Raw genomic sequence first — 14377 nt, 5'->3', positions numbered from 1 at the left:
CAAAACTAAATGCAATTACCAGTTAACCAAATAATAATTTCTTTTATTATTCTGCATTCACTTAGACGGTAATAGGTAGAAACAGATTTGACTGTTGGCAGAGAGATAACTGTATAATAAAATGTAAAGAGTGATTTGTCATTTTTACAAATTTGTACATTTTAAAGGTTTAACTGTAAGAATGCTTACATGTAAATAAATCTACAGAGTAAAACATACAATTCTTTGTGAATAATTATACAGTTTAATAGCTCGCTCTTCATTTACAAGACAGTCTATATGTGAAAACTATTGCATGAGTGGGAACATATACACTAGTAAGTGCAAGGTGCTTGGGATCATGATTTTTGGATTATGAGGGCTATCTTACTCTATGTAAGAGCCGAGCGTTAGTCTTTGTGTAAAAAGCATGGGTGTTTAAGTGAGGATTGGCAAGTACTTCATTGAGTCAATCCTCTACATTAAGTGCTTTACTTTTTTTTCACCCAATGGAAAAGTAGTACATTAAACATGGGAATACCTTTCACAATTCTGGAACTTGTGTACAGGGCCTTACATTAATATTTGGAAATAATCACCTTTTCATATGGCTGCTACTCATCTCTACAGTCCTAAATTATCTTTGTTCTGAATACAATAATGATAACTGATGGCCGCTTGCTGTTGGAAACTGCACTTCCATATTGTGATTTATCCTGGACCCTATCTGTATGCGTGTTACTGCAGTAGTTAGCTTTAGGATATGGATTGGGTGATAACATGAAGACTGTATATCACACAATTTGGAAAATAGATACCAATGTCTTTACATCTTTCATGTATACTATTATTCATAGGAGAAAAATGAAGAATACTATGTTTTTGCAGTAATTGCAGTACTGTAGGCAAAATGGTAAAGCAGAAGCTTTAGTTTGCACTGAAAGTCTTTTTGCAGAATCTGTGGTTTCCCCCAAAGAAAATTGCATGCCACCCTTACCTAGTATTGAAAACTTGCCTTATCTAAATTTAATGACAGATGGGAAGCCGTCATGGTCTGCAGCTGGGAATTGATAGATTAAGTCAAGATGGCCTATTTCTAGCAGGATATGTCCGAACACTTATTTAAGCTGCAGAGGGTAATCATAACTGTAGAGGTCTAGAAAGAGTTTGTTTTGCAAGTCTTCTTTGTTCATTTGCTACAGTTGCTTTATCGATATAGGATTTCCTTAGTTCATAATAAATAGACGTAATGAAACGCACCAGTTGAAAGTGATGATTTTCCATGCCCAGCTCTGTATGTGCTATGTGCTCTTGGAGATTAAATATATCTTCGGAACCCAATATGAGTAGCGCTCGGTGCTGCAGCATGAGGACAGATATGCTGGACTTTGAGTTGCCATGATGCAACATATGATGCACATCCTTCTCCACTATTTGCACAGTCCGGATTGTTCCATTTGACGGCACAAAACAAGCTGTACCTTCTTTAACTTGCAGTAAGTGATACGCATTGGTGAAGTCTGGTGGATATTGCTCAGTCACAAGTGCCCATCTGCACTTGTTACAGGACAGCTGGCTAAAGGCTTTCCTCACAACCCAGCCTGCAATGTACATTTCAGAATTGTTAACTGCCATCGTTAACACATTAGATGAATAGATGTGATCAGGCAGCTCAATACTGGTGTCTGCAAAGGGAGAGGAAACATTCTGGCCATAGCCACAGAGACTTAGATCTATATGTGTGTCTCCAAAGTTAGCTTTAGTCTCCAAATCTGTATTTATCAGTCCGCTCTGTGACAAAAGCTTTTCTACAGCACACCTTACCTCAAATGCTGTAGGGCTTACATCAGATCCACCTAAAATGACAGACCGTTATTAGAATTGCTATACATCAAATCAGACCTTTAATGCATTGCTGCTTTCCAAAATAGGCCAACTGAGAGTGCACAGCTCTCCTAAACTGCTGGCTTCCTGTTACTCATTCATTTGCTTGTCTGCTGACTAGTGTGGCTAAACGTCTGCTTTACATTCACATCCTCCAATATGAATGTGTCAAATTGCCTCACCCTTTTCTTTTAGTTTTTTTTTTCCTTTTAAAATGCTGACTGGTTAATGAAGTCCAATATGGACACTTTTATTAACGTGGCCTACTGTAAATCCATTTTTTAGAAAACTGCACTCAAGTCAGATTTCTCTGTTTTGGAGTGGCAAGGAGCAGGGTTCAAGAGGTTTCCCCTGCTCTGTGGGACCCCAATAAATTATCCATAGAGATAAATGAATATCACACAGGATTCTAAGCTCTTGTTCTGTTAGGACTGTACCATGGGTAGGGGGAAATTTACCACTTTTGCTCAGACACAAGGGGATAAAACCCTGCTCCAATTCACCCAGAAGTATAATCTGTAGCCCATATCATGGAAAATCACCACTCTAAAGGTGGCCATACACTTTACAACCCTCGCAAGACTCTTGTCTTGTGAGGGTTGTAAAGTAATTTAAAAAACGTACGATCTGCCCATCTTGGACAGGCAGATCGTACTTGCGATCATCGCAAGCAAGCCCCCGCTGACTGCAATGCAGCACACCGGCCCGTTCGGCAGTTATCTCTCGGATCATGCTAAAAACCAGCCGAAAATCGTACGATTCTCGGCTGGTTTTCCAACATGCTAGAAATACAAAAGTCGTGCGACCGTACAGTAGAAACGGTCGCACGCCTTCCATACACTGCACGATTATCGTACGATCGCGGGATTTCCCATGATTCTCGTATGAGAATCGTGCAGTGTATGGGCGCCTTCATTCTCACTATAGTCTCTGTGCCTAAAATGTAGCAGGTGCAGGTCATGAGCCCATCTTTGCTCTCATATCTCACTCCAAACAATCCATTAAGGCAGTGAGGGTGAAACGTGTCAGTGGTGGAAGGTGTGGACTGCAAGTGATTGTGAACTTCAATTAAAGTCTTATTCAGTGAAGATGAGTGGAGTGCGGTTGATTGTTTGGAGTCAGGAGTATAATATGTAACAAATTCATCAGCATGTTTACCAAATACAAGATCGGTATTATTACAGAAAAAATTAAACAAAAACTCAAGTATGTCTTTAGGTTTAAGTGATTGCTAATGGTAAAGCATTTCCAAGTTTAGGCCTGGTTCACACCTGGGCGTTTTACAGCGCGTAGGAACGCGCTGAAAAACGCCCTATGCCCAAAAACGTACAGGAGCTTCTTTGGGGCGTATTTGCCGCACGTATCCATTAGGATACAGCCAGATAGCCCTCGGAAAAGCGTGTTTCTTTTACCGCAAACCGCAGTAAAAAACGCGCATATTCCGTACGCCCAGGTGTGAACCCAGCCTAAGACTCTAAGGGCCCATTCACACCACATCACCACCAGACCAGATTGTTTCCGGACTCAAAATGCATCCTAATGTATCCCTATGCTATTTCTGGCCTCTGTTCCCACCAGCGCAGTCCGTTCCAGACCAGAAAAATACTGCATGTCTCATTTTGTCTGGTCTGGAATGCACTGAAACTGTGGGCAGGTTCACACTATTTTGTGAACCTGCCCTTACAACTCAATAAAACATGAACGAGGTAATGCGTACTGAGCGATGGCAGTAAGTGACATGCTCATTTGTTTATATAAATATATCTAAATCTTGTTTTCATTTAAAAATACTCACCTTTGGTCCTAAAACTACTGAAAAACCTCTTGAGGTAATGTGTGCTGAACCTGTGTGTGGTGACACATTCCTGTTCTAGCAGCAGCTGTGGTATCAGCACAGACAGAGAACCAATATTCACAAGGAGACCAATAATACACCATCCTCTGAAAATAGAAGAAATAACAAAAAGACAACAAAAAAAACAAAACATTAACGGATGCAAGAAGAGTAACGCAAGCCAGTATAGAACTTAAGTGTTAAAATTGGAAATCCCGGTAGGCACTTTGGGGGAATTAACAAAGCTCAAAACAGCACAAGAGCAGTGTGTGTCACATTAACAAAGCAGATAGAAGTGTTTCAGGTCTAGCTGCGCCACCAGCACCAGTTTCTATTTCAGAGTAAGGAAACTGACGTGGCTCCCGCACCTAATTAAACAGCAACTCTAAAAGGATTTATATATATGAATGCGCCTTTGCTTTAAATCTCTTACCAAATTCCCACGGGATATCTTGTCTGTGCCCTGCTCCCACACCATCATTTTTAAAACGTCTTTCTTGTTCTCTGGCCAGCCCACCATTGAAGTTTGTGCCTTATCTAGGGCATGTGCCATGCCATATTACACTCTGCTCAACAAAAAATATGTTCCCTATTCATTTGGGCTTGGCCAGTTTAGATTTGGGTCTGGTCCTTCAGGCAGTCCCCAGTTCTCCCATTAGGCTTGTTAGCGGTTGTTGTTGTGTTGCCTACCCCTCAGTTAGACTGTTTTTAGACGTCCTGACCGTGTCTGAATTCCTGCGTCTCTCAAAAACCAGAAAGAAAAATTAGGTTTTTAGCGCAGAGTAAAACAAAATTTCTTGGAGTCCCACCCCTCCAGGTTTTTGTCCATGCTCTTGGCACTACTTGCTATAGAACTCAGGCACGCTGGCTAGAGGAGGATTTATACCAGGACTGGCCTACAATTTTGATGTCCAAACTGCCTGTAGGTGACAGTAGTAGATGGCAGTATCTGAATTCTTCTGTCCCTCCATGGAACCAAAGAAAAGGATTTTACAACGAATCCAAAAATCATATTTTCTACATGCATTTATTGATGTCTTTGGACAAAGGAGCACCGATCAAGAATACCAGTAAGACCGGGTACACACTGTTGTGCTATACCGTAGTAATGCACACCTGTCAATGTGCTTTCATTAGGGCCCCCTATTGCAATTAAGGTACATGCACTATTTTTGTAACAGCGTACCCCAACGCACAATAGAATTTCTGGGCAATGCAAACATATGTGTTGTACTCGTACTCGACCAAATGCTCCGATACTTACCCCCAATAGCGGAACTTCCAGTCAGAGGGAGATTTCCTTTGACTGGCAGTGCCGTGAGGGAACATGGAGCTGGCTTCCTGATAGGCCAGAAAACTGGCTCCATGCTGATTGGCTGGCCAATCAGCATGGAGCCAGCTTCCTGGGCAATCAAGAAGCCAGGCAGCAGGTAATGACATGATGCCCGGCTTCCTGATTGCCCGGGAAGCTGGCTTCATGCTACCAAAGTACCGGTACCAGCTAGTACCAAAATATAAATATCAGTACTCGTACTTGAGAGCGAATACTTAGTTGTAAGGCCTTGTTCACACCAATGCACAGCAGATCCGCTCAGGTTTCTGCACACGCAGTGCAGTGGGTTGTGCCGCATTTTGATGCGTTCCGGGCCGTTTTTGGTTAAAAAAATATATATATTTTTTTTAGTTTAACATGGGCTTTCAGTGCGTTCCAGGCATTTGCATGTGTTTTTGATGTGTTCCAGAGCAGGTAAAATAGGACTTGCTGCAGTTTTTTCACCTGCTCTGGATCAGAACGCTGCGATGTGAGCTGGAGCAAAAAATACCATTGGAATACATTGGACGCAGTTTTGATCCGGTGTGCAACTGCTCTGCTCTGCACCCGCTCGGTGTGAACAAGGCCTAATGGGTGCTTATTGGTGTGAAGCCACCTCTATTTATAAACAGTAATTATATCCAATGTTTACCAAGCAGGAATTTCGACATAATGCTATAACAGAACAAATACGTTTCATATTAAAATATTGCAATAGTTGTTACCTTGAGGTTTGGAAAAGGAAATCGCTGTCACTGGTCATCAGAGTCAGTAAATATTCTCGGGTCTCCTGAAGGATCTGGAGCTTTTGCTCTAAGTTGAAATAAGTGATTGCACCTTTGTTACCCTGGAGCCGCAAACTGCTGCTATTGAAGATATCGAATAATTGGCCAATTATCTGGGAATAAAAATTTTTTTTGGAAAAAAAAAAAAAAATAAAATGGTACCAAACTTTAGGAACGCCACAAGCTAAATGGCAGAGAAAGCTGCATTTTCTATATCATATAGAATTCATTGATGTTTTTTTTTTTAAACAAAAAACAGATAATGACAAGTTGTGCAAACTATGCATCTTATCCTAATTATGTTGCATTTTGCAAAGATTCATGCCTCAAGTCTAAAAGATACCTCACATACTGATTGTGTTCGGCCCTGCTCAGCCCGGCCCGCTATGGCCGATGGCCTGCTATGTGCTCTCTGATAACTGGGGCTCTCAGAGCGGCCAGGCAGAGCAGACACAGAGCTGCCTCACCAACAGACATCAGACCTAGTGGTGGATTCGCGGGGCAACTGGCCCCCTACCTGAGACTATGCCGGTCTCTCTCGGACTGCTGCTGCCAGCCCGGTTCAGGTAGAGGTGGCTCTCTAAACAGGCATGTTAGAAGGCCGCTCGCTGGCCCTGGTGAGGAGCAAGCCACCTGAGTGGAGAGCCGCATCTGCTGAGCCCGCAGCCACCAGCAAGACACCGGACCCCAGGTGAAAGCCCCACTGACCACCAGAGGCCCCATTGGCCACCTTGAGAGCCCGCCCTGGGCACCAGAACTTTTCCAGCAAGGCTAGATTAAGATTACACAGGTGATCTGTAACTGTCACTATAAGATATTGAATCACTTCTTGACAGCACTTTTATTTAGGACTTATTTACTCTTATGCATTACAGTAACACATAGTGCCATTCATTTTGAATGCCAACCCACTGCACTGTTCTAGTAGCAGCCAATGTACCAGAACTGCAGCCCAGACCACCACGACATGGCACTGCAACTGCACATTCCTGCAATTCAAAGAAGTTGATGGGCTCTTAATGTGCGACTTCTCCTGAGTTGTCTATACATGCAGCTTTGCTGTCAATCAACATGATGTAATGGAGGGTAACAGGTCAGGTACAGGGTAGCTTTAGCAGCTTTTCTCTGTTAATAAAATGGTATTTGGGTGTACTGAATGAATTCAGTTACATAAAAACATGTTTCATTTAAATGAAACTGGAGTTCTTAGTAAAACAATGAAACATACCTCAATAAAATTGATAGTAGCTTGTGAATAATCAAACTCTTTACAATTCAGTTCCTGTATCAGTTTCAATGCATCTGCTACGGCATTGCTTAGCTTATTAGCCAGTAAGGGCATTTTTGCAAGCTGAGGGAACATCCTGGAGCACCGGGGCATATTCATCAATTCAGCGATATACTGCCATGTAATGGTTCCATCTGGACCGTGTAAAGAACCAAGGTCTTCTACCATGTTAGTAACGGTCTTCAGTTCATCGCACATGTCAAACATTACATAATGTTTAAAATCATTATTGGGCAGAGAGAAGAGTGTCCTCAGGTTCCAGGGGTCTGTCAATGTACAGCCCAGCAGAGTGCACATCTCTTCATTCCGTGGACATCTTTCCATGCACACAGCGACCACCTCAAAGCCATTCTCACATAGTTCATACAGAGTATGACAAAGCAGTTGTTTCTGGGCTTGTGCAGATAATAATTTGACTAAAAAGTATGCAACAGGAACTTTCCAGTGCCCAACAGTTCCGACAAGCATGAACACAAGAGCTTCATTGGCAACTTCCTGACTTCCACTTCCAGATCCTTCTGCTCCCATGTTTACAAAGCCAACAAACTCATTTCTCTGCGAATCGAAGACAACATTTTGTTGGACGGGTATTGTGCCCATGACCACACATGCACGGGTATACAGAGGAGGTTGGGATTGTTTTTTCTCTAGCAAGGCTTCAATCACAAATGAATTAATTCCAGGTCCCACACAGTCGGACATTAGCCACCTAGACACAGAAAAGAAATTGCTGAAATGAAAGGCTTCATATAGCAGCTGCAGCAATAAGTGGAACTAGACCAAAATATAATATACACGCTGCTGTTTCAAAGTAGATTATTGGACAAAAGCGAAGGGAAAAATTCATAAAACTTTTAGGCTAAGTGCATTTTAAAGTATACCACGGCAGAGAGCCGTGACAGGATCGAGAGGTGAGCGAACGCCGGTATGTGTTCGCTCACCTCCCGATCTACTGAGCCGACCTATGACAGTCTCATTGTCACAGGTCGGCTAGAACTATGAGGTGAGTGAAAAGCACTCACCTCATAGTTCTCCTTTAAGTTAGATAAATATGAAATGCTGTCAATGAATATGAAGATTAAACAATTGGCTACTTTCCATATTTTCCACTCTCTCCTTATGTCCTTCATCAAGAAACAGGAAATTCACACACACAAGTGAATGTGTCAGAGCAGCGACACCTCTCTCACTCCCCTCCCACCTTTTTCAGAAGCCTTTCTTCAATAAAGTCCAAGTCTCCCAGCTCGGCTTCCCTGAACTTCCTGCCCAGTAAAAGATCACAAAGGACAGAGCGGACTCCAGCAACTGTTCATCTACTACAGGAATGTCCAAACTCCGGCCCTCCAGCTGTGGCGAAACTACAAATCCCATGATGCATCTCTCTCCGGGAGTAGTGTCTGTAGCTGTTAGAATCCTGCAATGCCACATGGGATTTGTAGTACCACCACAGCTGGAGGGCTGGAGTTTGGACAACCCTGATCTACTAGTTTGGAGTACGCAGGAGAGGGGAGCAGGAAGGAGGGAAGCTTAGCTTAATTTGCTGTGTTTGTGGAGACACACAGCTTACTAGCATACACAAGGGTGACTGCATAGCACTCAGATTGAGAAAGAAGTCACTCTAATACAGGACGTCAGGACCAGTGCTCAGGAAACCAGCTGATTCTACAGAAAACTAAAACTTTTAAACACCAAGAAGCAGCATTCATTGCAAGTGATTTCATCAGCATTTAAAATTGCTTAAACTCCTTTTGACTTTATTGTTACTTTAATAGATGTAAAATTTAAAAACAAATCAGTTTAAACATAGAATTCACCCAAAGCCAGTACAGGTTCCCTAAAAACAAGAGTGTACTCACTTACGAAGTCTTCTAGGCCCCGGAAGTGGCAGCTTGATTTCCTTCCTCAGATATTTATATGACAGTGGGTCATTAAGGTGTAAAGCCAGGGAAAAGAGGCGCTGCTGTGCAGAATACTCAGATTCTGGCTTTTTAAATAGTTCCAGGGGAATGTCTACAGACACAAAATGTTCACTTTAGGTTATTTAAAAGGCATAATATATTATTGCCATACGGTATGCAAATAAATGTAAACCACGACATATAAAGCATACCAATGAAAGAGCTATATGCTCTATGCAGACAGTACTTGGCGTTTGAGAAAACTCTTACATATACGAACGGACAATAGTTTCTGTAATAAATACAACAAAACATCAGGTCTATTTCCCCTAAAATCGCTCTGGGAGTTGAAATACTCTAGGATCGCCTTTACAAAAGGACATGGCACACAAATCAGTGACAAGGGGTATTTAAATAAAAGTAAAAACCACAGTCACAAAGGATATAGATATGTGCACTCAGCATTAAAAATATCAGTTCAGTTGCTGGGTTCCTGTGTGCGGTTATAATGTATGCAAGACATTTTTATTCTCTTATGTGTAGAGACATTCTCATCCCGTCAAATGTTTTTGGTTGTCTAAAGCTAGGCCATACACCTATAGATTACCTGCAGATTTTCTATGGTCAGATAGAAAAAGTGCAACAGATTCCTCCATCTACGCTAACCTGTGTGGCTGGAGGAATCTCCCACTGGGCCAAGCTTCAGCATCTTGCTAGTCAGCCCCGCTTACTCTCAAAATACCTGAACAATCTGATTGGATGAGGGCATTGTCTGTAAAGTACTGGGACCAAACAATCTAGCAAACCATATACATGGTAGATAACAGACTGTTTCAGTAAGCCTTTTGTTAAAGATCAGTTATTCAAATCAAAACGGAGTCTGTATAGTATGCACCATAAGGTAAATGAGAATACCTATAGCTTTAAACTGGCAACACTGCTTAGATTTGTCAAAATAATCTTTGTAAGAAAGAATCACAAGGGTGACTGCATAGCACTCAGATTGAGAAAGAAGTCACTCTAATACAGGACGTCAGGACCAGTGCTCAGGAAACCAGCTGATTCTACAGAAAACTAAAACTTTTAAACACCAAGAAGCAGCATTCATTGCAAGTGATTTCATCAGCATTTAAAATTGCTTAAACTCCTTTTGACTTTATTGTTACTTTAATAGATGTAAAATTTAAAAACAAATCAGTTTAAACATAGAATTCACCCAAAGCCAGTACAGGTTCCCTAAAAACAAGAGTGTACTCACTTACGAAGTCTTCTAGGCCCCGGAAGTGGCAGCTTGATTTCCTTCCTCAGATATTTATATGACAGTGGGTCATTAAGGTGTAAAGCCAGGGAAAAGAGGCGCTGCTGTGCAGAATACTCAGATTCTGGCTTTTTAAATAGTTCCAGGGGAATGTCTACAGACACCAAATGTTCACTTTAGGTTATTTAAAAGGCATAATATATTATTGCCATACGGTATGCAAATAAATGTAAACCACGACATATAAAGCATACCAATGAAAGAGCTATATGCTCTATGCAGACAGTACTTGGCGTTTGAGAAAACTCTTACATATACGAACGGACAATAGTTTCTGTAATAAATACAACAAAACATCAGGTCTATTTGCCCCTAAAATCGCTCTGGGAGTTGAAATACTCTAGGATCGCCTTTACAAAAGGACATGGCACACAAATCAGTGACAAGGGGTATTTAAATAAAAGTAAAAACCACAGTCACAAAGGATATAGATATGTGCACTCAGCATTAAAAATATCAGTTCAGTTGCTGGGTTCCTGTGTGCGGTTATAATGTATGCAAGACATTTTTATTCTCTTATGTGTAGAGACATTCTCATCCCGTCAAATGTTTTTGGTTGTCTAAAGCTAGGCCATACACCTATAGATTACCTGCAGATTTTCTATGGTCAGATAGAAAAAGTGCAACAGATTCCTCCATCTACGCTAACCTGTGTGGCTGGAGGAATCTCCCACTGGGCCAAGCTTCAGCATCTTGCTAGTCAGCCCCGCTTACTCTCAAAATACCTGAACAATCTGATTGGATGAGGGCATTGTCTGTAAAGTACTGGGACCAAACAATCTAGCAAACCATATACATGGTAGATAACAGACTGTTTCAGTAAGCCTTTTGTTAAAGATCAGTTATTCAAATCAAAACGGAGTCTGTATAGTATGCACCATAAGGTAAATGAGAATACCTATAGCTTTAAACTGGCAACACTGCTTAGATTTGTCAAAATAATCTTTGTAAGAAAGAACGTTTGTTCGACTTTCTATTAGTTGATGGGGTCAAAACGACGATCGATTTCGAATGTAGTGATAAAAAACTCGAAGAAGCAGGGAATTCTAACAGCGGATGTAGTTTTTATTGGGGAAACTCCATTCATTCAAAATTGAAAGTTAAAATCAAACAAAATTTCAATTGACATTCAAGACATCAAGTGTCTGATGGCATTATCGGGTGGTAAAGAAAGATTTTTCATATGAACGTTCATTCAAAAATCGACTAGTGTATGGCCAGCTCTACTGGAAACACCTTACAATGAACTGTTGGGGCTCCATCCAAATGTGTTAAGTAAATATTGACTTCTGAAATTCATTATTTGCATTAAGATTTTTGAGTAGCTGATCTTAACGGAGTTATTAGGCCAGAAACCCCAAAATATAGGTCACCTTATGTAACATTTTGGGTTTTATTGTAAATAGCATTCATAAATATGTAACAAAATATTGATATATGTCAGGTGTCAGCAACCTGCGGCATGTGGCTCTTTCATCCCTCTGCTGTGGCTCCCTGTCCAGGGGTAAAACTACCACAAGGGCCTCCGGGCCTGAGGCTGTGGGGGGCCCAGTGAGGTCCGGTCCTGGGCACCCCCCGGTGGAATATGAGGCAGTGCCGGGTCTATGGTGTGCTCTGCAGGGTCTCTCTCGGGTGGGCTCTGCGGGGTCCCAGGGAAGCCCTGAGTCCAGTGCGTTACGAAGCCCACATATACCTATATACATGCTATACATAGCATAAAGATAGAAAACGATATATGCAGTGTTATCTTCCTTTTAGATGTCAAAAGGGTTTTGTGGCTCCCGGTGTTTTTTTTTTTTTGTGGGTAACGGGTCCAAATGGCTCTTTGATTGTTTAAGGTTGCTGACCCCTGATATATATACGTCAATGCATTTTACTTCCCTGTTGTTCTGTGCCATTGGCCATTACAGTGTAACGAAGGTCTAGTTTGCTTATATGAAAATATTGTTACCCAATTATATGACAGGCTTCTGAATCTTTTATTTACAAAACAAAGGATGGTATTAATAGCGCTTTTATACAAACCAGATTGCAATTTATATTTATTAACCCTTTTAAAAGCTCCATTAGGTGTAAAGTATGTCTGTTGATGCAGAGGCGATAATCCTAAGATGTAAATTGCATCCATGGCACCCCTCAGTACATTAGCTCCTCTACAGGGCTCCTGCCACCCAGCATGCTTCATAGTTCCTACACTATGCTCTAAGCATGCTGAGAAGCATTAAGTGTTTGGTCCCAAAATAGTCTTTAGATATTTCCCAGCTTCCCTGCATTCTGCAGATCAGGGTCAATGTTTCTATGGGACCATAAACATGCTAGACAGCAGCATCAATGTGGATGAATCTTTTTTTTAAAGGAGCTTTTCTATTTACGTATGCTAGTGAGGTAAGCATAACCTTAGACTTTCTTCCTCGCATCTACAGAAATGCACTCTATGATGCTTTTCTTTAATGACTTGATAGTCATATGATGTTTATAAGTGTCATGGACTTCAAGTGGTTAAAACAAGCTCAGTATCTTTTTTTTCAGCCTGCATCCAGCTATCCAGAAAAAGTGATTTAGGCGCCTGCAAAGCCATGTGATCACTTTTACAGGCCACTAATTCTTGATCCATGATTCGCTGTCAACTCTAAATTGATGACCTATAAAAGACTTTTTAATATTCAATAGGTCCCATCGCACTCCTGACTGGATAAAACCCTTAGATTTCGGGTGGGTGCTGAAGTGACTGCAGATGCCTCCGCAAATCTGTGTTTGCCTTAAGAAGGGACCACACAGTTCCGAAACATCGCTTTACAATGTGACACAACTATAGTCAATAAAACATTGAGAATCAAGTTGGAGTGTGTGAGTGACTTTCTATAAAGGCTTTTAACATGTCACCTATGGACAATTTCAGGTACTACAGTTTTCCACCATTTCATAAACTAAAACTATTTTAAGGCTTGATATGTTTGTTATCTATTTACTCAACATAACCGCATCTTTAATATTGGATCAAGAAACTCTGTATTATATTTGTGTGCATTCAAAATGTTACTTTTTTTTCCCCCTGAAAATATAGACCTGTACATATTGTGCAACATTTTTCTAGCAATAAATGCAGATTTGAATGTGTGGGTGAACAATTTAAAATTTGCTCCAGACGCAAAGTGGTTAAAGTAAACCTGTACACTCCCACCCTACAATTCTGATAAAAGCTACAAGTAACTTAGTTTGGCTTACAGAGTTTGCAGAGGGTTATAGACTCTCTTGAGTCACATTCCCCTCAATACCCAGAAGTACTAGGAATATTTTTTCATTCCCTGCTGCTGAAGGGAGCTGTAGGGGAGTGATGGGAATGTGAGTATGTGCTTTTAAGGAAAAGTGAGGCTTATAGCAAATCTGGCTTTTTTTTGCCTCGCATGGGCAAAGCACATGTTTGCTTAAAAGGGTAAGGGCACTAATTTGAAAAAATTTACTTACCCACGCCAACTCCCACTGCACTGACATGCCAGCTGGTGTAGAGGTTCGTACCCAGCCCTGCATAATGTTCGCAAATGGCGAGTACTCATTGGTCCAATGAGAAGCAGGTTTGAACCAGGGACGTGGGACTTCAGTCATTCAAGTTGCAGCAGGGACTAGGGAGGTGATGTGGGCAAGTTCACTTTCTCACAAATTGTGAAAAAAATAGGATTTTGGTACTCACCGTAAAATCCTTTTCTCTCCGTTCATTGAAGGACACAGGGAACAGATCGGAGATCATGTACTGTAGGGTAATATCGCCACCTGCAGGAGAAGGACGCTAGGCACAAAAAAACTAAAGACCAATTACAGCCTAGGGGCGGCCCCTGCCGGTGGCCAAACCCCCCACCTACTGAGAAGTCTCCAGTTTAGTAACAAGCAGTAAAGGAGTACACACCCACATAGAGGGGCGGGCCCTGTGTCCTTCAATGAACGGAGAGAAAAGGATTTTACGGTGAGTACCAAAATCCTATTTTCTCTCCCGTTCATTGAAGGACACAGGGAACAGATCGGAGATCATGTACTGTAGGGACGTCACAGAGCAGTACCAAAAAAGAGGGGTGGGCCAACAGAAA

The 14377-nt window shown here is 41.5% G+C and overlaps 1 protein-coding gene across 1 annotated transcript in view; it reads right to left on the bottom strand.

Moving 5' to 3' along the window:
- Nucleotides 1-1119: 1119 nt before the first annotated feature.
- THAP9 (THAP domain containing 9) overlaps nt 1120-14377 on the bottom strand; it is a 33395-nt gene continuing 20137 nt past the window's right edge. The window contains 5 exon segments of the mRNA XM_018553713.1: nt 1120-1835; nt 3659-3804; nt 5735-5907; nt 7023-7791; nt 10239-10392. Coding sequence (XP_018409215.1) covers nt 1120-1835; nt 3659-3804; nt 5735-5907; nt 7023-7791; nt 10239-10392 — 1958 coding nt within the window.

Source organism: Nanorana parkeri, unplaced genomic scaffold (genome assembly GCF_000935625.1).
Source record: "Nanorana parkeri isolate BGI_ZX_2015 unplaced genomic scaffold, ASM93562v1 scaffold128, whole genome shotgun sequence".
NCBI classification, from domain to species: Eukaryota; Metazoa; Chordata; class Amphibia; order Anura; family Dicroglossidae; genus Nanorana; species Nanorana parkeri.
This window is presented reverse-complemented; position numbering and strand designations above follow the sequence as displayed.